Source organism: Neolamprologus brichardi, chromosome 17, assembly GCF_056152115.1.
Source record: "Neolamprologus brichardi isolate AB-2024 chromosome 17, ASM5615211v1, whole genome shotgun sequence".
Classification (NCBI taxonomy): domain Eukaryota; kingdom Metazoa; phylum Chordata; class Actinopteri; order Cichliformes; family Cichlidae; genus Neolamprologus; species Neolamprologus brichardi.
The window spans coordinates 34,786,214-34,812,036 of record NC_142120.1 but is presented as its reverse complement, the minus strand read 5'-3'; the positions used below and the strand labels follow the sequence as shown (position 1 = coordinate 34,812,036).

The window sequence follows — 25,823 nt, the reverse complement described above, 5'->3', positions numbered from 1 at the left end:
CCTTGAACTCCTCTAATAAACTGTGGATAAGCGTGATTCCCACTTATCTGATAAAAATAAACAGTTTTCTGAATGAGAATCAAACATTTTTCTTTTCCCACTGATTCCTTCTTTGGTTGTTCAGCTCTGCTGCCTTCATGAGTGGATTCAGTGGCAGAGCTGTGCTCATCTCAAGATGTTGTCTGGCTCTGCTCTGACACTAAGAGCAGCTGTGAGCAATAGTAACAGCCACAGTGGGAGCTTATTGGGATGTGAAGGACAATTAGTTCTCTTTGCCTTTCAGCTGTTAATTAAAACAGTTATGATTTTCACAAGGCACCACTTTTACCTCAGTGGAAAAAACCTGCACTGGGTCACCAGTGAACTATTTAGGGATAGAGTTCAGTTGCTTTTAAGTTTCATGCCAGAATGCCAGAAAGGCAAAGTTTCACAAGCTATAGGAGGTGTCAGCTTTACAATAAAGTCTATAACAAGGATTTTGGCCTCACGGTTTCTCTGTTATAAGATCTGCATTTGCAAATGCCAAATACTGAATAGTACATATACAAGGATGCATGTAAATTAATAGTCAAATACAAGTTCTTTACCATTTGATCAATCACTCAATTAATGAAAGCCCTGCATTACACTGACATCCTGTCCAGGCTCTCGCACTATGGTAGCTGAGATAGGCTTCAGCTGATTCATGGAGGGCAATAATATATTCTCTAAACGTGGTAACAGTTACTTACATATTTTCTGATCATAATGAAAACATTAGGATCATTTTGAAGTCAGGTAAACTTTTGAAATTGTGAGAGCAATTTTAAAAACAAAGCAAAAAGTAAAGAACTACATATTTGGATACCAATTGGGTTTGAGGTCAGTCCTCATAAGATGACAGCTGATGGTTTCGAGAAGCACTTTGGCAAATAGATTTGTTCTTCACAGTGACCTGCATGCATTCAAAGCATGCTCAAATTCATTGATCAATGCTACAAGGACTACAAATAGACTACAGAGAGAAAGCTGACATTAAAAAACAACTTACAGTCCCAAAACTTTGTGTGCATGCTGTTTTCACCTGCATAGGTATTCATACAGCACATTTTCAAAGCTGCGGCTTGAAAACAGCTCCTTGTTGCTTCTACACGCAGCTGCCAGTGATGCTGATGACGCCCGGAACAATGAACTAACCGACAGCTTCAGTTGTCAGTGTATCAGTTTTTATAAAAATATATGATCACGGCTGAGTGACGCAATAAGGTACAGCTCGTCCAATATCAGTAATGCGATGATGAAACAATTCTTGGATTTCTGAGAAGGCTCATTTATTTTTAATGCAAGTTAAAGTCTGTATACACAGCTAGCTTGTGAATATTTTTGTATAAATGCTTTTTTCTGTATATAAAATTTTAGTTTGATGAACTTCAGAGTGGAAGTTTGAAGGAGAGAAAAAAAATCTAGGTCACTAGAGTACAAACAACAAATCCCAGCATGAGCAAGCACACACAAACGGTGTTCCAGTTAAGCTCTGCAGCGACACACAGAGAGTGTAAAGAGAGGTTAAGGGTAGAGGAGACACTGTATGTGTGTGTGCGTGTCTGGTCCATCAAGTGACTGGAATGTGTTTGTGTGGGCAGCAGTGTTCTGAGCAGCAGGATCTTGCTGAAATATTCCTCTGGAGGGAGGCCATCGCATCACGAGACCTCACTAAGTGGAAGGAAAACAAATCACTAAAGCAGGACATATTGAGGGGCAAGCTGGAATGGGATGCAGACCAAAAACCAAAAACTGATTCACTGTGTCTGTCTTGATGAAAAGCTTTGTGATGATCAGGTGAAGAATAAGGCAGGAGTTTATCACCTGCAGAGTAACGATTGATGAGATCCTGAAAAAAAAAAAAAAACAAGCTTAGGAAAGGAAAACGCTTCTTTTTTGTACATCCTGCCGAGAGACTCTTAGGTAGATGAAGTGGCCATTTAAAGTGACCGTGGTTTGATTTCATGGGAAAGCTGTTGTTTGTGAAAAATGTTAAAATATTTGAGCCATAGTAAACATTTTGCTCTTATATTTTATCCCTCCAGGAAGAAAGCATGTATCAAGAGGAAATCCAAATACATACAGTGGTGTGTGAAAGTGTTGCCCCCTTCCTCATTTCCAATTATTTTGTATGTTTGTCACACTTAAATGTTTTATATCATCAAACACATTTAAATATTAGCCAAAGACAACACAAGTAAACACAAAATGCAGTCAACCTTAACCCTATGTCATAGTCTGCTGTGTGTATTGTTTCAGTTCAAATCATATAGCACCAAACCACAACGGTATATTGTGAGGTAAAGACCCGACAATAAGGGAGAGAAGACCCCCAAATCAGATAAAAAACAATGTGCAAGCACTCGGCGATAGTGGGAAGGAAAAACTCCCTTTTAACAGGACAAATACTCCAGCAGAACCAGGCTCTAGAAAGAGAGGCCATCAGCTGTTTGGGATGAGCAGGAGCAATGGAAGTGAGATACAACTACACAGGAGCATAAGACTAACTTTGAAAACACACACACCTAATTATAAACCTGAAGTCACGAGTAACTTCACAGGAGACTCAAGTAACAGGACAATTACATCAACCCTAAAGCATCCAGAAAAGATAAGCTAGCCATAGTAGCAATGGTAACAACTCTATTGACAGAATAGCACTTGATGTGGTTGCAGCAGAGCATTTTATTAAAACCTCGTGCCAACTCAAAGGAATGGTGGTAGAAATGTTCTAGCAGTCAAAAGTGCAACTAGGAAATCTACATTTTATCAAATTGTGCTTTAAAATGATGAGAAAGTCCATCTGACTGGACTTTTGAACAAGCACAACAAAGAAGAAATGTCTCAAAAGGAAGGACAGAAGGTTACAGAATAACGATGTTAAAGGCCAGATCCAAATCTCTTTGAAATATTGTGACATTGATGTTTGCTTATTCTTAAACATGTTGTAACTGAGTAGTCAGGTTTTAGCTACCAAAACTCACATAAAATTAATCATTTTACAGGATTAAAAAAAATAATTACATTTTTAAAAAATGTTTAAATTGTTTTACAGCACACATTTTGGCTTGTGATGAGTGGAATTAAAGTGACGTTGTTCCCTTTAAATGTCACAGTCGACATACGTGACCTGTGCTTTCTCTGATATGTTAAAAAAAAAATTGCTAAACGTTTGCTGGTTTGTAGGTGAATCCTCCCTTAGTTATGCTGCAATAGGCGTAGGTGTTATGAAATGGCTGTGTGCAGGCAGGAAAAGGACCCAAAGTGCAGACTCCGGAGACAAAGAAAACCAAGAATCCAAATATCTTACACAGGCAGACAGAACACACAGCATATATGACGGTGGATAAGGGAGATTGCAACATGGACACAAAGAAACACGGGGCTTAAATACACAGAGGGCCTTTCTCAATATGTGTACTTGTGCGTACTTGCATTCTCGTGATACGTCATCAGTCGGAGACCAAGTACTGTTCCAATTCGAAGTACACATCAAGCCGAGAACGCGAAAAAGTCCCGGATGTGTTCTCGCTCCGCCCGTTTTATCGAGCATGCATCGGTGGTGACTTGTGTGGACTTGGTACAGCTAAATATCCCAGAATGCATTTCGTCCAAAACTCAAACGCGGCAATGGCGGACGAGCGGGACTAAAAACTTTTAAATATTACTCTTTCTGGGTCACAAAATAAACTTTTAAGTTATTTTCAAGTGAGAATGTAGCTGTGTAAACTTCAAATATCTGCTCGATTTATCAAGACATCATATATTTCCAAACGCGCTCCGACGTTTTCGGAGACGTCTGTGACCCGCCAGCTCCATAGCAGACAGCAAGGTCGAGGATTATTACAGCCGGCGAGAACAGCGGACTCCCGGCACATCGTTTTCAACCCCCCGCGGTCTTTTCGCTACTCAGGTTAAACAAACCCCAGCAGCTGTCTATTATATTGAGTGTCCACTAAAATAAAAATAAAAGCGTTTTAACATCTCACCTGCTTGTTTTTATTAAGGTATGTACACGTATGTACATGTACACTATTTTTATTAATAGAAATTTCACTACTGAGGTTAAACATGATATATAAGTCACTTAGATCACTTCTAAATGTTAATGTTTGGTTTATTTCAGTGTTTTATTTGTTCCTGAGTAAACCGGTTTGGCTGTGATTAAAGTTAAGCTTCATAACATATTACTCACAGTTAAATTAAGAGGGAACGGCAGTAAAAACTCCGGACCTGTGACATCATCAAGTACGCTGGTGTTCCAATTGTACAAATCAGTGAGTCTGTACTGACTCGCATACTTGAAAATTGAGAAAGGGCCAGAGGGAGCAATCAGGGAATGAGAGACAGGAGGGAAACACAGCTGGGACAAATCAGGGCTGACGAGACAAAGGAAGCAAAACCAGACGCATTAACATGAGACACGGACTTTCAAAGTAAAACAGGAAACATAACACACGAGACACAGACTTGTCACATGGATACAGCAACTATGGAACAGAACAGAAACCAGAAGGCACAACTCTGACAAAGAAACCAAAAGACTAGAAATGATAAATAAAGGCAAAAACCAAAGTACAATAATAATGAAAACTCTAAACCAGGGGTATGAAACTCCAGGCCTCAAGGGCCGGTGTCCTGCAGGTTTTTGATCTCACCGTGGGTCAACACACCTGAATCAAATGATTAGTTCATTACTAGGCCTCTGAGAACAGGGCCTGTATCCCAATTCAGGGTCTGCAGCCTTAAAGTACGCAGCCTCAACGATCCTCAAGGGCCGCGTACTTAAAGACCGCTAAGGCCGGAAGTGCGAGGCTTGTGAAATGGGACGGTCTAGCCTCCGTTGCGCTGCCCAGGTTGCCTAGCAACCATGATACTAACAGCTAGAAACGTTTCATACAGCTTTGTTTGACAGAAATGAAGGAGAAAATCTTTTGTTCATTTGTTTGTTTGTTTCTACATGAGCTTTGATCATTCTCTGTAAGATTAAGGTCAGCTATTGAACGGCGTATATTTTAAAGTAAAGGCTGTAAAACCAAGTTAGTACAAACGTCACTAATGTCACATAACTTTGCCGACATGTGGCCAACAGCAATGTTTTAATGTTAAACGCGAGATTGTGTGACATAAATGAAGGAGAAAAAAATGTTTTGTTGGTCATTCATTTTTGTCATGACATCACTTTGATTAGTTGAGTATCTGAGGCTGAGACCACAGGACTGTAAAACATGATTGTTGGGCTTTATTTCTATATATATATATATATATATATATATATATATATATATATATATATATATATATATATATATATATATATATATATATATATATATATATATATATACATATATGTATGTAGAGGCTGAAAGTACAAACATCACTAATGTCACACAACTTTGCCACATGTGGCCAACAGCAATGTTTTAATGTTCTTCGTTATTAAACATTCGCACATAAATAAGTGACGTCATATTCAGTACTTACTTTTGACAGTTCACTCTTCGGCCGCTCCCTTCTGCCATATTTTGCGGCAAAATTATCCACACCCACCACCGCGCTATGAATTGTGGGATATATGGGACCACGAAGCGTGCACCGGACCACGCTTGATATTTGGGGAAATCGACGGCGCATTTGGAGTATGCATTTGAAGTACACTTCGAATTGGGACAGCCGTCGTCGCGTGGTGGTGACGTAATTGCACTTAAAATGCGTACTTCAAGCGTGCAGACCCTGAATTGGGACACAGCAGAAGTCTACACCGCCACGTCCTTAAAATTCAGGAAAATGAAGGACGCATTTGAGGGACGCATTTCGAGCAGCCTTCGAATTGGGACAGCCTTCGTCGTGTCGCGGTGACGTAATCGGCCTTAAAATGCGGCCTTTAAGGCTGCAGACCCTGAATTGGGATACAGCCAAGACATGTTGAGGAGGTCATTTAGCCATTTAAATCAGCTGTGTTGGATCAAGGACACATCTAAAACCTGCAGGAAACCGGCCCTTGAGGCCTGGAGTTCGACACCTGTGCTCTAAACTCTGGGTCAACGACCCAGGCACCCTAACAGTAGGCTGCTGGGGGATTCCCATTGAGTTTTTCTTCTTCAGTCACCTTTCTCACTCACTATATTCAATTCAATTCAATTCAATTCAATTTTATTTATATAGCGCCAAATCACAACAAAAGTCGCCTCAAGGCGCTTCATAGATACAGAGAAAAACCCAACAATTATATGACCCCCTATGAGCAAGCACTTTGGCGACAGTGGGAAGGAAAAACTCCCTTTTAACAGGAAGAAACCTCCGGCAGAACCAGGCTCAGGGAGGGGCGGGGCCATCTGCTGCGACCGGTTGGGGTGAGAGAAGGAAGACAGGATAAAAGACATGCTGTGGAAGAGAGACAGAGATTAATAACAGATATGATTCAAATCATATATGTTAATAGACCTCTCTGCATTGAATCATACTTGTCATCCATCCATCCATTCGCTTCCGCTTATCCTTTTCGCTGGAGCCTATCCCAGCTGTCATAGGGTGAGAGGCAGGGTACACCCTGGACAGGTCGCCAGTCTGTCGCGCGGCCAACACATAGAGACAGACAACCATTCGCACTCACATTCACTCGCACATTCACACCTAGTGGCAATTTAGATTATCCAATTAACCTATCCCCACAAACTGCATGTCTTTGGATGGTGGGAGGAAGCCGGAGTACCCGGAGGGAACCCACGCAAACACAGGGAGAACATGCAAACTCCACACAGAAAGACCCTGGTATGATGGTGGAATTGAACTCAGGACCTTCTTGCTGTGCGGCAACAGTGCTAACCACCGTGTTTGTTGTTGTTATTATTATTATTATTATTATTATTATTATTATTATTATTATTATTATTATCATCATCATCATCATCATCATCATCATCATCATCATCATCATTATCATCATCATCATCATCTCTGGCTCTCTTCCACAGCATGTCTTTCATCCAGTCTTCCTTCTCTCTCCCCAACCGGTATTTAAAAGTAGAACTGGAGGCTCTCTTCTGTGGAACTCTCTGCCTCTCTTCTTTTTCTTACTTATTTTCACTCACTATATATATACACCACTCAGCATTTCCTCTCCCTCACCCTCAACAGGTCACAGCAGACTGCTGCCCCTTCCTGAGCCTGATTTCTTCCTGTTAAAAGGGAGTTTTTCCTTGTCACTGTCGCCAAAGTGCTTGCTCATAGGTGATCATTTGATTGTTGGGTTTTTCTCTGTATGTATTATTGTATGGTCTACCTTACAATATAAAGTGCCTTGAGGTGATTGTTGTTGTGATTTGGTGCTATATGAATTGAATTGCTAAAGGGGAAAACTATTTTTTGAAGGCTTCTTTTAATGGCATAGCTTTTTTCATCTGCAGTCTTTTTCAAAGAGGGAATCAATGTTTCTTTTGCAATGTGTCAAATCATGAGTAGGCTGTTGAGGTGGGAGTTAGGAACTTATCTACCTCATCATGCAAGAAATTAAAATGTCCCTCTCCGTGTACAACCACAATTCCACAAAAGTTGGGTTGCTGTGTAAAATGTAGATAAAAAACAGGGTGCAATCTTTATCAAATCTAATAACACACATTTCATTAATGATAGAACCTAGAAAACTGACTGGTTTAAACTGACAAAGATTTTTAAAAATGAGGTCATTTTGAATTTGATGGCAGCAACATGTCTCAAAAAATTGGGACGGGCCAACAAAAGGCTGGGAAAATGAGTGACGCTACAAAGAAAAGCTGAAGGAACAGAATTTAGGTTAAATGGCAACAGGTCAGTAACATGATTGGATATAAAAGAACATCTTAGGGAGGCAGAGTTTCTGAGAAATGAAGATGGGCTGAGATTCACCAATCTGCAAAAACTTGCAACTACAATTTGTGGAACAATTTGAGAATAATGTTCCTCAACATAAAAATGTGGAGAGAATGCTAGAAAATATCTTTACTGAAACCCAAAACCTTTTTCTATTATCGTAAAAGACCTTTTAGAATCATCTCTGGTGTAACTATGGTGGTGCAATATGATTTTCAACTTTGTCTGGTTGTTAGGGGCAGTAAAAGGAAAATATATGACTTCCCCCCTGCTGTTTGCATCCAGAGCTGTCAACCTAAATGACACAGATGATCTTTGCACACAACACGCCACAATCCCGCCTCCATTTCCTGCGACAGTGCTATCTCTTCGTTTCAGATGATCTGCCTGTCATTAGCTTTATAGAATGTGCACGATTTGCCGCTCAGCAAAGAACAAAACAAGCAGCGAGCCAAGAGGAGAGGAGAAAACCCTGCAGTGAGAAATGTGATGAAGAAGAGGATGCCTTACAGAGAAGTGGCGAGGAGGGGGGGAGAGAAGTGCTGAATTATAGATGAGGAGAAATCAGTTTAAGAAGCACAGAGATCAGTGACTCAGAGCACAAACACACTTACAGAGCCCTAAGTGTTTTTCAAGTTAGCTTGGCAGCCAATTTCAGCGAGAAATGTCTTCAGCGAGAAATGTCTTCAGTGAGAAATGTCTTCAGCGTGCGTGTGTAAAAATGAAGAGCAGTTTTGATTAAGCACAAATTCAGTTGGCAGCTTTCCCATTTGTATGTCTCCATGCATGAATATGTGCATATGCTGTTGTAAAGTCCTGCAAAGTGATGTAAAATACTTTGATTTTCACAATTTTCGTCTCAGTGCTTTGGACTGTGTGTCAGACGGAAAACTGATTTTGGATAAGTTAGCACATTCGCTCCTCTGTATTCAGCCATGATACAAAGACAGTTGGGAGGAATGTCTCCAACTGAGATGGAGGGGAAAGTAAAGGAAGTGTGACGACCTGAACCACAGGAAGCTCCAACAGGCCAAACTCTGCTAATAAAGAACTAATATTAATACAGCTCATCTTTGATGAGCACATATAGACCTTTCAGGCTGATGCCGCTCAGTGTGGTAAAGTCAACGTCGTCTTAACCACTTACTTCAGTTGATAAGAAAAAAAAGAAAAAATAAACTTTCAAAGAGAGATTTCTTTTTTCATGTTAGCTGATTAACTGTAAACCTGAATGGGTACAAAGGCTGAGAGTATCCTGCAGCTTTCATTGGTGATCTCTTTTAAGCTGTTTTTGGAACCAGTATGGAGTAAAATTTAAACATGGAAGAAAGTCAACGGTAGCTTAATCTGTGTTTCCAGGGTTCGTGGTTGTGGGGTTAGGGTGATGGGAATATCATGGGACCTTTGCAACATTGCGTTGGAATTGGACCCTGGAAACATAGGACCAAGGGACCATGGGACATGGCTCTCAAAACATAAAGCATTGGGATAGAATCCTGGTAATATAGGCAGTGTTGGGGAGTAACGGAATACATGTACCGCCGTTACGTATTTAAAATACAAAATATGAGTAACTGTATTCCGTTACAGTTACCGTTTAAAAAGGTGGTATTTAGAATACAGTTACTTTGTTGAAATAAATGGATTACACGGCGGTACTTCCCTGTTTCACATTGTGGCGGGTCAGGACTGTTTGGGTTTTGTTTGACAGCTACGTTCTGTTGTTCCAGGTGGCAGCGTTACGGTTGCCATGGTTACAGGGTGACGCTCTCTCTCTGAGTGTTTCCTGGGTGAGAGAGGCCTTTTTGTTGTTGTTGTGCTAAGCTAATAAGCAGAATGCTACCGGTATAGCTCTAAAGAATGTAGCATCATGGGCAGTGTAGTCCGTGCTGCAGGGAGAATGGACTGCCATACACGTTATGTGTCTGTGAGCGAGGGAGGGAGAAAAAGGAAAAGTACGAGCTGTCATCGAGCAGAAACGGGAGCTGGAAGCATGTAAATATAATAATAACCACTGCAGCCAAGAAGAGAGCCTGACGAGCCCAGTTGTAAGTAAGCTATTAAGACTCGACTGTACACCGTGTTCGTGTTTTCCTCCAAAAACAATAAGTTCTGTTGGAGCAGCCTTTCAACGCCTCTCTCTGTCTCTGCTAGCAAAGTTGACCCAGACAACAAAGTAAAGCTATTTTTCGGCTACGAGCCGACACAGAACCCACCGTATTAGCCAGAGGTCCCTTTACTACGGTTCGGAGCCGCGGACCTTCAGTAACAGTAATAAATCACAGCAATAGTACATTCATGTAGTTGTAAACAGCATGATAATATATTAAGTAATCCAAAGTATTCAGAATACGTTACTCTCATTGAGTAACATAACGGAATACGTTACAGAATACATTTTGGGGCATGTAATCTGTAATCTGTAATGGAATACATTTTAAAAGTAACCTTCCCAACACTGAATATAGGATAGCAGGGACACTGAGAAAGTTATTTTAAAACAACGGATAATGGGAAGATAGAAACTTATAAACACAGAACCATGGGACCTTGGGATGTGATCCTGGGAACATACATTTTTGGAATAGGACATTGGGTACATAGAACCTCAAAAACAGAGAAACAATAGGGATGGGAACCTGGAAACACAGGACAATGGGGCAGAACCTTAGGAATATAGGACCTTGAAAACAATTGATACTTTGCAATGAAGTGCAATGGGATCATTGTCCCATTAGATAGAAACAACTACTAGTAATGACTTCATGAATTTATTTACAAATAATTTTTTTTTACCATTAGACAAATAATTATTAATAATACCCTCACAGATGTAACATTTTCTACAGCTACCTTTAGTACTATTCTTTTTTTTTAGACTCCCTTTTCTCTATTGATCCTTCTGAGTTCATTTCAGCAGAAGGACTCTGACAGTGGGCTCATCTATGTGCTTGTCCTGCTTCTCCTCAATGTAGCAGTTGATACTGTTAACCATAATATTTTATTAGAGATTACAGCATGCTGTTAATAGACCTCTCTGCATTGAATCATACTTGTTATTATTATTATTATTATTGTTATTATTATCTCTGGCTCTCTTCCACAGCATGTCTTTCATCCAGTCTTCCTTCTCTCTCCCCAACCGGTATTTAAAAGTAGAACTGGAGGCTCTCTTCTGTGGAACTCTCTGCCTCTCTTCTTTTTCTTACTTATTTTCACTCACTACATATATATATACACCACTCAGCATTTCCTCTCCCTCACCCTCAACAGGTCACAGCAGACGGCCGCTCCTCCCTGAGCCTGGTTCTGTTGGCATTTTCTTCCTGTTAAAATTGACTTTTTTCTTCTCACTGTTGCAAAAGTTGCTCAATTGCAGGGGGGTGTCATCTGATTCTTGGTGCTTTCCCTATATTATTGTAGGGTTTTTGGGTGGATGGGGTGGCAGTACTCAGGATGTGGAGCAGGTCATCTACTAATTGGCAGATTGGTCGTTCAATCCCTGGCCGCTCCCAAATATCCTTGGGCAAAACACTAACCCCAAGTTGCTCTCTGATGGTTAATGAGGGATAAAGGACAATGGGGACGTAGATACTCTCCACCTTACAATAACAGCATTAGAATTGCCACTAATGTTATATGTTTAAAATGTTCGTTTAATATGATACTAGAGGCAAAAGATATGCATTGTAAGCATGACGTTAACTTTACCAAGACTTAGCAGCTAAATAATACAAAAAGTGAAATTACACCTGAACACCAGAGTCACGTAGTTGACACACAGCATATCAAATGACATGACTGGACTAAAGGAAAAGTCAGAGGCTCCCACAAATGAGCAGGATTCATAGACTGGTGATGATACATATCTGTACAGCAGTTCATAACAAGACAAAATACTTATTTTAACCAAAACCTGATCAGCACATTTTAACAATGAATTTGTTGTGATGCTGGGCTGCTGAAAGGTTTATAAACTTCTGTCACTGAAAACTTCCGCTTATCCTTTTCAGGGTCGCGCTGGAGCCTATCTCAGCTGTCATAGGGCGAGAGGCGGGGTACACCCTGGACAGATCGCCAGTCTGTCACAGGGCTAACACACAGAGACAGACAACCATTTGCGCTCACATTCACACCTGTGGGCAATTTGGATTAATCAATTAACCTATCCCCACAAACTGCATGTCTTTGGACGGTGGGAGGAAGCCGGAGTACCTGGAGGAACCCACGCAAACACAGGGAGAACATGCAAACTCCACACAGAAAGACCCTGGTATGATGGTGGAATTGAACTCAGGACCTTCTTGCTGTGCAGCCACAGTGCTAATCACCAGTGTTGGGAAGGTTACTTTTAAAATGTATTCCATTACAGATTACAGATTACATGCCCCAAAATGTATTCTGTAACGTATTCCGTTACGTTACTCAATGAGAGTAACGTATTCTGAATACTTTGGATTACTTAATATATTATCATGCTGTTTACAACTACATGAATGTACTATTGCTGTGATTTATTACTGTTACTGAAGGTCCGCGGCGCCAAACCGTAGTAAAGGGACCTCTGGCTAATACGGTGGGTTCTGTGTCGGCTCGTAGCTGAAAACTAGCTTTACCTTGTTGTCTGGGTCAACTTTGCTAGCAGAGACAGAGAGAGGCGTTGAAAGGCTGCTCCAACAGAACTTATTGTTTTTGGAGGAAAACACGAACACGGTGTACAGTCGAGTCTTAATAGCTTACTTACAACTGGGCTCGTCAGGCACTCTTCTTGGCTGCAGTGGTTATTATTATATTTACATGCTTCCAGCTCCCGTTTTTGCTCGATGACAGCTCGTACTTTTCCTTTTTCTCCCTCCCTCGCTCACAGACACATAACGTGTATGGCAGTCCATTCTCCCTGCAGCACGGACTACACTGCCTATGATGCTACATTCTTTAGAGCTATACCGGTAGCATTCTGCTTATTAGCTTAGCACAACAACAACAAAAAGGCCTCTCTCACCCAGGAAACACGCAGAGAGAGAGCGTCACCCTGTAACCATGGCAACCGTAACGCTGCCGCCTGGAACAACAGAACGTAGCTGTCAAACAAAACCCAAACAGTCCTGACCCGCCACAATATGAAACAGGGAAGTACCACCGTGTAATCCATTTATTTCAACAAAGTAACTGTATTCTAAATACCACCTTTTTAAACGGTAACTGTAACGGAATACAGTTACTCATATTTTGTATTTTAAATACGTAACGGCGGTACATGTATTCCGTTACTCCCCAACACTGCTAATCACCATGCCACCGTGCTGCCTGTAGTAGTGAAAACTATCACTACTACAAAAATACAGAGTGATATGTTGTATTTCCAAAGTTTTTTCTGCACTTTTATTGAACCCTTAGTTGCAATGACACATGAGGACATCCAATAAGTAGTGATAACTGGAGTGTAAACCAAAGGAGAACGTGTTCAAGTAGAGTGTTCACTTTTATGCTGGACAGTTACATCTGTTGAAAGGCAAGGTGTGCCTTTAGTGTTTGCAAGATCTGTCCTCTGTGTGTAAGCCATCTGCTGTGCAGCATATACATTAAATGCAGTCAGACTGTATTAAAGAGTGTTTGCTCTAGTTCCAGATTCATGGATTCTTGAGTATGTGAGTGTTTAAATATTGAGAGATAACACACAGTCGAAAGTGTTTACATTTGCAGGAATGTAGTTGTTATTCTGACATTGTGTAGTGCTAATAAGTCAGTCTTATTTTGTCGAGTATGCACACAAACAGACAGAGAAAAAGAGTAAATGAGAGTAGAGAGTCATTTTACGATCATTCAGGATTTATTCCAGGAGAAAAGACAAACAAAACACAATCAGTCGCTCTGGCCTGTGTTGTTATGGTAACTCTGATATGTGCACATGATTGTCAAAGGCATCTGATATACAAGCCCCATCAACAGAAAATCATCATCATCGAAATCATCATTATCACACCACATTTAAGTGCGGCAGGCAGTGGCCGCTCCGATAGGTGAGAGCATCGTCGACGTAACGACAGTGCACAGGATGAGAGTTTGTTGTGGTCACATGCAGAGAGTAAATACAGCCAGCTAAATTAGCAGGCTCTGGACAAGGACACCTACAGGGAGACACCAGGGGCCAAAGAGCAGCATGTGTAGAGTTTTAGTCCTACAAAGAAATCTTGGCGAGAGAGATTCTCTCAGGTCAGTTAGCTGTTCAGGTTAGAGGTGGTGAAGTGTTTTTAGCATCAGCTAAACCAAAGCTAGCTAATGCATTTACTAATGCTAACAAAGTCTAACAACTTTTTCAGTCTAAGAGGACACTGAAATAGTTGGTAACAATTCAAATACATGCTTGTAGTTCCTTGCAAGTTTCAACAAAATGCTACTACTACTGAACAATTGTATAGACTTTAGCTAGGTAAAACCACCCCCGCTAATTAGTCTACATACAACACACAGTCAGTAGCTATATATATATTTTAAACTCTCTAGCCTTTGCATTTATGACATACAAATAAGTAAGGAAAGTATCAGAGAATTTAGCTACACAATATACGTTATCAACTTAGCCAAACTAAATAAAAAGCTAACGCACATATGGTAAGCTAACATAGTACATTTTAAAATCATGAAACTAAAAGTTCTTTATATTTGCACTTTTGATTCAGTTTTTAGATGCCTTAGATGAGAACTCTATACCCAAACACAATTGCACATAAGTGCAAATGCATCCACTTGCACTTTTCTTGAACAGAGCTTAATAGTAATCCCTAATTCCTAAATTTACTATTAATTTTCGTCATTGATTTTTCAGAAACTTCTTACACACCAAACACTTCCGCTTGTTAAAAAAGGTCAGCTGGCATGCTTTTGACGACATCTATTAGAAACTACTTGCCCCACAACGCACTGCAAATTTTAAACCTAAACAAAAAAACTAGATGAAACTCAGCTTATGACCAACTACTGCTTCCATAAAATCTAGTTTTCAAGCAATGAAAGGCTCTTTTTGAGATTTTAAGTCATCTTGCTCATCTTCTGAATACATTTCACTTCCATACAACTAAAACCAGCTTTAAGTATAAATTCAGTGACACAACCACTATTTAGTGTATTTTCAATTTGCATAATAAAAACCTGAAAAAAGGGCAATATAAATGCATTTTCTTCCAGTCACATGACAACACAGTCATTCTAATTAGCAGAATTAAAGCAACTTTCATAGTAATAAACATAGTTAATCCAGCAAATAATAATAGTGATAATAATAGTAAGTAATTCCAGGGGTAAATTTTGCCAGTTAGAACAAATACTCTGCTTGGCTCTTGTGGACCCGGTCATCTCAACCTGTGTACGTCTTCACATAATACAGAGATACGAACATCATACAAGGGCATATAAGATTATGCAAACACTCATGGTAAAGTTGAAATCTTGAAGCACTTTTTTTCAACATGCTTGTGTTTTTTCATGAAGGTGCAGTTTTTTTTTCCATAAAAAAAGAAAGAAAGAAAAGTCAAAGGATGGTGAGTTTAAAGTGGAGAGAGCGAACGTCCGTAACAGTGTGTTTCTGAGTCGGTCACAGCTTTGGATTTCTCCCTTTAGAATGGCAAAAAAACAAAAACGTAAGCCTGAGTTCAGTAAACGATGATTTCACCTTTTTAGTTGGACTGACACTGAAGTGATGGTGGAACACTGATGGCATTAAACTGCGCTGTGCAGCTCTGCTGATAGCAGTCGCGTGCTGCCAGACAGTTTCTGAAAGCTAAGTCGGGAAGTAAAGGAGACTTGAAGCTGCTTTTTTTTTTGTTACATTTTTTTTTTTTACATTAAAACATTCCATAGAGGATACAATCAACTTCCCTTGCAAACTCACTCATTCATTCACTCACTCAGACATGCCTGTACAGCAAAACATTCGTAAATATTACCTTGAAAATGATCATCAGTATTCACAATCTATTTACAGTAGCATCTTTAACATGGAAAGACTCATTTGGATTACGTTTATGTTCTCTCTCTCTGTAGCAAACAAAAACAGCAGACATAAAACCACAGAGGAGCATGAACCTGAACCCTCTGCCTGCCTCACAGCACATTCAGAAGCCCGCACGTCCAAGCTAAAGTGTACGACTTCACATTTAATGAACGGTATTCCTAATTCATTAACCTCTTTGAACAACCTTATAAATCCCTAATGTAGCTCATTCAAATTTAATAATAATAGGTAAATGAGTGAAATGGTCTTGAATAGATTTAAATAGAGCTGCTGATGTTTTCCTTTGTTTCCTGATCATGCTTTCCAGAAATAAAAAACATTGACAACACACTTCAAATGTTTTTAAAAAATGCATAGCAATCAATGGGTAAATAGACGCGATAACAGTGAAGAATAAGATTAAGGTGGTCATTGGAATAAAGCCCTTACACGGTAGAAAGTTCCCTTCGGTATACATTGACGCCAGAGTCGGATTAGTTTCCTCTCAGGAAAATGTGTCGGAATAAATGCAAACCTTCAGAAATCTCAACTATCTGTGCGCAGGCATGTGTGCAGCAGTTCAAACATTAGAAGTTTGTTTCTTTTTTGACTGCCCTGACCCACGCTGCCTTAAATATTCATACTCATCGAACTTCAGACTTGCTTGGTTGCTACAGCATTCTGCATAAAGTAACAGAAGTGTTTTCAGCCAATGAATAGTCTTCATGACACCGAGAAGTATCTGCTCTGCATCAGTAGTGTCACCATATATTATGCAAGTTTTACAATTTATCCTATAGTGCTTGAAAAACAGTACATTCTGCGGAGACTGTAGTTTTATAAACAACAACTGCAGCATGATTAGTGGTTTTTGCAGTCTTCTATCCATTAAAAGGGTATTTAAAATGTCAAATATCCCACTGCCACAGACAGAATGAAAAGCTAAAGATATACTGACTTTTTATTTCTCCAATATGGGGTGGGCCCACATCCCATAATGTGACTAACTGAACTTAACCTAAAATACCTAACCAGTAGTTTATGGTCTTTCTGCGACTTTACATTGTGTATTATAGCTGATGGATTTCTATGTTGTCATCCTTCAAAAGATTATAAATGACATTTTTCTTCCCCTGAACAACCTTCAAGCAAAGCCAATAACGACCGCACCTACAAAAACAGGCATTTTTTGTGCATAATGTTTTGGCGGAAACCTATTAGAAACACATCACCTTAGACACACTGCTGGATTAGGCTGGAAATTTTGCTTCATCACACTCACATACTTGGACCCACATCTTATTTTTGAAGAACCAACAGAAGGAAGGACTCTGGGGTCAGAGCTTCAGATGGGGCAAGAACTTTGTAAACTAGGTAAGATCCATTAAACACAATGCTGGTTTTGGACTTTTTGTGGGATTATGGCTTAGTCTATGCTAGAAAAAAATAGGATGATGACCTGGAACTTGCATTTTCAAGTTTTCTGCTTTTAGTGAAGAAGGCAACCTGTCTCCAAACACAGACTCTGAATGGCAGAATTTAGAAATAATTGGTGTGTAAATTAACACACTTTAAAAACAGACAAATTGCCAACACACTGCAATCAATCTCAGTCAGTGTGTGCTAGTGAGTGCAACTCATCTGCAAGAGGACTCGTCTCAACTGGTCGCCAACTGGTTGTAGTCTGGTTATATTCCATTATAAATGCAAGGTTGCCAATAAATTGGAATAAATTGCCATCATGCAGCAACTAAGTCATTACTTATAGAGTCATTTCTGAGTCTGTTTCAAAGTTCTGATGAATTTCTGTGTATGAAGATGGCAACAAATTAGCAATTTTAACCAATTTATCAAAGTTAATGAGTGTTATCACAAACAGACAGCATGTAATTACCAACTTGTTTCCATTCCATCACAAACTGATAGCAGACTGACTTGGTCTTATTGCCATTTTATTGCCTTCCTAACACACCAAAGTTGCTTTGAAGGGGGCAGCTGACTGCGAGTGGTTGCAGACTGGTCCCAGTGTTCGAAGCAACCATTTCAAAGGAAGCAAGATTATAATATCGTTCTACATCGCCACAGTAATTTTGGACATGCTGCAATCTTCAGCCACTTTTACCCTAGTGTGACTTTGTCATTAGCTGACGATAGGAAAAATGCAGAAATACTTTAGAAACCTTACTCCTTATTCTTTCAGTGAGGGCAAAAGAGATGATAATCTAGATGGTAGATGGAGTCTAACACACAGAACTGTGCAGTGAACCAAAAATGAATTCCAGAAAACTTCGGTGAGTGTAGATTTACTGTCATTTTGTGGCCTCACACCCACCTCATACTGCCACATATCGAGAGAAGCACTATGAACACTTTGCAGTTTTTTAGCAAGACAATTCAGGCAATAACAATAATGTAAATGGCAACAGATTTTGAAAAGATAAAAGGTCACAAAACGTTCTCTTTAGGTTATTTTGCAGCTATAATTAAGCCCTTAGTTTCCATCTTGAACAACTTCAAATCTGGCTAGTTTTGTTCTAATTTGTCAAGCACTGCAGAATGAACCAAATTGTCTTCATTACCAAGCAATAGTCTTTGGCTACAATTCAATAAAGGGATCGGTAAAATTGCATCGAATAAAGACATGACAATCTGATATGTGTGAGTGAGCACCCTACATTGTACAGCTCTGCTTTCTGGGACAGGAAAGGCCATTAGCCATGTTCAAGAGTTCCATTAAGTGAAGAAAACAAAAGTCGGGTTAGTAGTCAAAAATACTGACTGAGTCGTGGATCTGTGCATTTATTTAGAGCCCTGTTTCCAAAAAAGTTGGGACAACATGTAGAATGTAAATAACGAAGAGAATGCATTGATTTACCATGTCCTAGCCTCCGCACTGAATTGAAAATAGCATAAAGAAAACATGAAGTAACGATAGTGAGAAATGTTATTATGTTTAGATAAAACACATTATTCTCATTATATATTTGAAAACAGCAAAAAGTTTGAAAGAGTTGGGGCAGAAATAACGACTGGAAAAGTAGATTAATGCCTAAAAAACCTGGACTTGGGTGTTGCACGCATCACCAGTGACATCAGTACAGCCCTGTAACCTCTTAAAAGGTGGTAAAGCCTAACCTGGGGACACTTGCACATGTTTTAGGGCTACACTGACAAGCATAAACCGTCCATAGAGATCATCAACTGGAATTAAGCCACCATAGGACAGGTTAGTTGCAACTTACTGCTGCTGCTTTTCTTTAATGGAAATCACTGCATGTGTTCAGAAATGCTTCTGAAAGCTATCAGAAACATTGCAGAGCAGCTGAAATCCAATATCAAAGAATAGTGGGATAAACATTTTTTCTTTTAAAACTACAGCAATCGGCCTCCAGGTTTTTCAAAACAATTGAAATAAGTGGTGATCAGGAAATATGCCCCTGTCCCAACTTCTTTGAAAAGTGCTGCAGGTATCAGCCAGCGTCAAAAAGTTTAAATGGTTGGTGAATCGCTGCTTTCAGTCTTTAATTACATTTCGTGACGTTTTTTGAAAAAAAGCTTCAAAAGTAAGCATCGATGCCCTGCTGTTGCCTGCAGTGAGCCCACGTTTGTATATGGTCAATAGTAGTCCAGGTCTAAATTATCAATGCTGAAGTCATGCACCAACACAACACTACAGTAAGGACACAGCTAACGTCCTGAAGCCTGGATCATTGACTGCAATGCTGGTTGGAGCAGCCGGACTGTGACAAACCCCAAAAATAAAAAGACTAAATCAGGAAACTGGTGTTCACCAGCGCACAGTGCAGCTGCAGTTTTCCCTGAGCACTTCTGGACTGGGTGCAGCTTGACAAATAAAGAAGGTGAGATCATGGCTTCGGTAGAGACATAAAGAACGACGGCAGGCTACAGCTTCTCCATCCTGGATTGTGTCTCTGAGGACCCACCAGGCCTTTAGTAACTATGCTGCGCTGCCTGTAGCTCCTTGGGAAGTCTAATGACAATCCATCTTTAGTTTCTGACTTTTTTACCTGGACGTGTTTTCCAGTAAATACTTATCTCTATGTGTTCTAATTCTATCCTAAACTTATTCCATGTTTCATAATAACAATTATGTGTGTCCCTTAAAGGGCAATTATTATAAAAGTTTAATAAAGTAAGAAAATAATAAACAAATCAGAATCTTTCAGACAATAAACAAGTTGTATAATGCTCTGACATCCAATCAATAAAGGTTTACAATCTCTACTCTCTCTGATAAACACATGTGAATGGCAGCTAATCTATGTCTGATCCTTTCTGTGCAAAATAGATAAAGCGCTTACTCATGTTTCCACATCTCAACAGTCATATGGTACTTTTAAAGCACTTCTTAAAGCACGAACAAACAAACAGACAACCAAGCCCATAAGGACACACAAATGTCTTAAAGGTGCTATGTGTGGCATTTTTACACGGATAAACCACTGTCAACATGAATTTGCTACATCTGCATCATTTGTGTTTAAAAAAAACAATGACCGTCTGTTTTCTGTGTTCCACAATTACCAGGTCAGATTGGCAGGGAGATGTGTTTGATTAACAGGAAGTGAGATTTGCATCTGGCGATGATGGGGATTGGGTTCTAATTTAGATCCTAACACAACAACAGCTATTAATAAAGAGGAACTACATGTGGTTCATCTTGGGTATTGTCTCATTTGGTTACACTAATTATGCCAAGGTAGCAATATCAATTTGACAATGATATGTTTGTTACACATAGCGTCTTTAAATTTAACAGCAGTTAATAAAAGTAAAACAATCCGTTTGCCAACAGTCAAACCTAAGTCGGAAAAAAAAACTAAATAAATTGATGCGGGAAAGATCAGATTGAATGGGAAGGTTGAACTTGTATGACACCAGCAGCTCCACCGTGAACCACCAACTGCAGCTCACACGTGGAGCAGTGGACACCCTTTTATCAGGTAATGATCAAAGCCAACTGTGTGAACATCCCCAGTGTGAGACCGTGGGTGTGCTGTGGCTGTGGCAGGACGAGTTTTACGCTGACATCCTGGTGGGTGTGCAGTATGACAATGGTGGCTTGAATCGGTGGGGTGGCGGTAAAGTCCTCTGCTCTCCCACGAGCAGGGCGGGGTACTGGCTGGGGGGCCTATCGCAGAGGCAGTAAAGCGAAGAGAGGGAGGGACAAAGAAGAGGGCGATCATCTTCCTCACAGGTCGTCCTCGATCTCTTTTTCTTTCCCGCTCTCCCTGCTTCACAGCGCCGTGGCCTCCCAGCTTGTTCCCCGCGGGACCTGGCGTCACTTGGTTTCCGTGAGAACCGGGGCGGGGACCGCAGATGGGTGTGGCCGGTTCAGCTCCGTCCCCGTGGCAGGAGAAGAGGCTGCAGATGCCAGGCTGCAGGGTGTGACTGGTGCAGTGACACCTGAAAGAAGGGAATGAGAAGCTGCATCAGCTGCTGGTGACACTGAAATCCCTCCTTGATTTCCAAAAGAAGTAGAAAACCACAGGCGTGCATTTCTCACTAGTGACTGGATCACTAAGATAAAATTAGTTTCACTTTGATAAAGAAGTGAAGACATGAAACACCTTTTGCACTGTACAGCTAAATATGTTGAGGAAAAATACAAAATAACGTAGGTAATAAATGTAACGCTGTTCTGGCCCTTAGCTCATGTAATTTAGTGTAAATTTTATTGTTCAGAATTGTATTACAAGCCCTGCCGTCTACTAACTCAATCTTCGCTGAACAAGGTTTACCACTGTTCATTTCTCTTGCACTAAAATCCAATCCATTTATGAGGTTCTTACCTTGTACGTGTCTCTCTTTTTTCTGTCATTGTGAAAGCAGGAGTGTGTCTATCTCAAAGATGTAACTAGAGCTACACCAATAATCCGCACTGCTCCATCTTTAAGATGAGGTATTAAGTGTAAATCTGTACCCAAAGGAGCTTGCAAAGAAAAGCGTCTGGAATTCTTTAAGTTACTTGAAGACGTTTCACCTCTCATCCGAGAAGCTTCTTCAGTTCTAAGGTCAAATGGTGGAGAGTCCCAGATTTAAACCCCGTGGGAGTGTCCCCCCACAGAGGGACAAAAGGACCCCCTGATGATCCTCTAATCGCCTGAGCCAAGGTGTGGAACTGGGTGTGGGTCCCAATCAGCCAGGGTTTCAGGTGAGCTCATTGTGAAGCCTGGCCCCACCTTATCATGCGAATTCCTGAGGTCAGATGGCCCAGGATGTGAGTGGGCGTTAAGGCGTCTGGGGAGGGATCTCAAAACTGGATTATAGATGGCAGAGAGTTGGTGTCGTAAACCACCGCCTCTGTTCAAAGATGGTCGCTCACAGTGGACATAGATGCTTCTTTCACTCCTCTTTCAAACCATCTGTCCTCTCGGTCCAAAATGTGAACATTGGCATCCTTGAAAGAGTGTCCTTTATCCTTAAGATGCAGATGGACTGCTGAGTCTTGTCCTGTGGAGGTGGGTCCTTTTGTCCCTCTGTGGGGGGACACTCCCACTAGGTTTATATCTGGGACTCTCCACCATTTGACCTTAGAACTGAAGAAGCTTCTTGGATGAAGGTGAAACGTCTTCAAGTAACTTAAAGAAGTCCAGACACTTTTCTTTGCAAGCTCCTTTGACTACGATGACCTGGATGACTGAGAACCTTCACAGACATAAATCTGTACCGTACTTACATTAACATCATTTCCTCTCCATTGTCAGGGCTACCCCAGAAATCTTGCTGTTTATATTTTCAAACAGCACATTTGACTTTTATAATGAAAAGCAGTATTTTATAGAAATACAGTTAGGTCCATATATATCTGGACAAGAAAAAAGTATGAACAAGGCGTGGAACAGCTCATGATCCAAAGCATACCACATCATCTACAAAGCAGAACCATTGTGATGGTTTGGGCGTGCATGGCTGCCAGTGACACTGAGACAATAGTGTTTATTGATGATGTGACACAGGACAGAAGTAGACGAATGAATTCTGAGGTGTTCAGTGACATACTCATGCTCAAATTGATTGGGCAGTGTTTCATAATACAGAAGGTCAGTGACCCCAAACATACAGCCAAAGCAACCCAGGAGTTTGTTAAACCAAAGAAGTGGAACACCTATTCAGTATAATCAGGTAAATGCACTTTTTCTGGAATTCACAATGTCCCAAATCCAAGGCACTGCAAGGCTGCGCTCCCACACTATTGCTCATTCACTGTTACATACTCCTATGAATAGCTCACATATGTTCTCTTAACTTTCTGATGCCACTGACACCACTGAATCATACTCACATTCCTTGTGGGGAGCTGCTATGTTGTTATCGATGGAAGAGATCTTGCTGGCGACAGCGCTGGTGCTCTGGCTCTGCGCCGTCTGGCCGGTATTTTGGCTTTGAGCCGGCTGGTTCTGGCCCGCCTGGCTCTGGCTTTGGGCTGACTTCTGCGTCTGACTCGGCCTAGTCGGTGGGTTGGACGCATCGATGCTGCTCCCCATGCTGCTGCCAAGCTGCAGCCGCCTCATGTGCCGAACCACGGCAGTGGCATTGAACGCTTGCTGTGAAGAGCATAGAAACAAAAGGAAAAATCTGATCACGAAACCTTGGGACAATGCACGCTGAGCCATCACAACTTAGGTCTGCACTAAAGTATACCCTGCTTTATCATCCTTCTGTACACTAATGGGAACTATTGTTTAAAAAATTAACATCTAGCCGTATTTAAACAGTTCAAACTAATGACTGAGACCATAAACTCTTGAGCCATACTTTATTATGACAGCAGAATTCAATAACCAGGTAATGTTATGGTAAAATATATTGTGTTAAAATGACCTAGTAAATCATTTTCATTTGTGGAACATGGGAATTGTTTGAAATCTGAAGTTTGTTCTTATTTCTTCTGACTTCTTTAGGGGTAAATAGCTGTTGAGAGGTAGATCTTACCCACGAGACAAGCCAGGTTTTTATTGCTGAGTGATTCACCTTCTAAAAACAGTTGGCTGAGGAGCTGTAATAGGGTAATGTAGTCTATTGCAGTAGAGCCAAAACCACAGAGAATAAACTGCAGTAAACAAAATTTACCCTCCATTTGCTCTTGGCAAAGTTCTTTCTGATCTGCCGGCTGACTGACTCATGGATGTTCTTGCAGAGAGCCGTATCCCCAGCGATCCTGAGATATATATAACGACACAAAAACACAATTTCTTAGTCAATACTTCTGAATGTACATCAATATCAATATTGATTTGATGGATTTTTGTGGTGCTGTTGTGTGTGTGTGTTTGTGTGTGCTTGTGTGTTTCTCACCAGGGGTGTCTGAGCGCCTGTTCACAAGTGAAACGCTTGGCTGGGTCTTTTTCCATCAGTCTGCTGATGAAATCCTTGGCTGGGAGAAAAACAAACCAAACATTGTTTTTTACTACGTTAAAACTCGCTCACAAAACATTTTGCGACACTGAAAATCTTTGACATTCTGATCAGGGAAAGATGTTTTCAGATGTCAGATGTTGCACTGAGTAATGCACTGTTTGGTTTCTACTGAGAACTTGGGCTGTGTGTACCATCTGGTTTTTACTGTATCAGCCAAGTTGACCTCTGTTAATTCTATATTACTAGCAATGTGCAGGAGTGATTTCTATTTGACACTTCTGAAAACACAAAGCTTTTCTTGACAGTCCATAAATGCGATTTTATCCTCACTAACACAATAGACTGGTGACTGAAATAGACTTCCAGCCAATAGAACGCTGGTTTTACTTCCAGTCTATGCGCGTAACTGTGCTGGTAATGGATGAAACCACACATCGCACACACTTACTCTCACATTAACAGATTAAATCAGCGACTATGCTGGAAAGGTGGTGTGTGGGCCATATGTGCCACATGATGGACCGAGGAGGCGGAAGGACAGATGGTGGAGGAAGGAGGAGGAAGAGGAGGCCTCACCTGAGTCTGATATGTCATCCCAGTATGGTGCATCAAACTCATAGTCAGCTTTCAGGATCTGCTCGAACAGCTTGGAGTCGTTTTCGTCGTAGAATGGAGGATATCCACACAACCTGCAGACGAGATATTTATTCTTTTGGTCTAATCTTTAACAGTCACTTATTTTCATTAATAAATGATTTCACTGATTACTACACAGTCCCTTTACTCATTGTCACCCTTTTGATATGACTGCCTTGCTTAGGACACTTAGGCTACGTTCACACTGCAGGCGAAAGCGCATCAAATACGATTTTTTTGACCCTATGCGACCCATATCCGATCATGCTATGACAGTGTGAACGGCACAAATCCGATATTTTCAAATCCGATCTGGGTCACTTTCGTATGTGGTCCTGAATCCGATACATATCCGATGTTTCAGAAAGCGACTGCTGTTTGAACGGTCAAGTCGCATTAAATCTGTCTTTTACGTCACTGACACAAGACAGACGCCAATTATCAGCGCCAGAGAAGCGCCCGAGAAGACATCGTGAACGCTTCCTGGCCATCCGGTGAAACTGCTGGGAAGACAACGTTGGAGAAACGTGAAGATTTTATTTGTACTGTATAATCTGCAGATTCTGACAGAAATCTGCAACTATCCTTTGAAGCACCGCTCCTCTAAAACAGCAATAAGGATCATTAATAGGTTATTTACATTATTATGTAAATAACAAAATAACTTAAAGCAAAATTGGGAAACGTAAAGTCTTTATATTAAAGGTCATCAGTCAAACAATATAGTTTGCTCTGGGTCTAAACAGAGCGCGTTGTGTGTGACGTCTTCTTTTGCGCATGCGGCCGCTTTGAGCGTTCACACTAGAGCGCATTTGCTGTCGCATTTTATTTGTAGTGTGAACGAGCACACAAAAAAATCAGATTTGATCATTAAGACCTGCAGTGTGAACGTAGCCTTAGTGTTAAATGCAAACACATGTGTATGTAAGAGACAGACTAGATC

At 40.7% G+C, this 25,823-nt stretch overlaps 1 protein-coding gene across 1 annotated transcript in view; it reads right to left on the bottom strand.

Annotated features, from left to right (window-relative positions):
• Nucleotides 1-13,683: 13,683 nt before the first annotated feature.
• The window catches only part of camk1da (calcium/calmodulin-dependent protein kinase 1Da), an 84,371-nt gene continuing 72,231 nt past the window's right edge, over nucleotides 13,684-25,823 (bottom strand). Inside the window, exons 7-11 of the mRNA XM_087830372.1 lie at nucleotides 24,821-24,933; nucleotides 24,182-24,260; nucleotides 23,957-24,044; nucleotides 23,169-23,430; nucleotides 13,684-21,289 (exon numbers count right to left, since the gene is read on the bottom strand). Of these exons, the coding sequence (XP_087686498.1) occupies nucleotides 21,165-21,289; nucleotides 23,169-23,430; nucleotides 23,957-24,044; nucleotides 24,182-24,260; nucleotides 24,821-24,933 (667 nt within the window). The 3' untranslated portion in view covers nucleotides 13,684-21,164. The remainder of the gene's footprint in view (nucleotides 21,290-23,168; nucleotides 23,431-23,956; nucleotides 24,045-24,181; nucleotides 24,261-24,820; nucleotides 24,934-25,823) is intronic.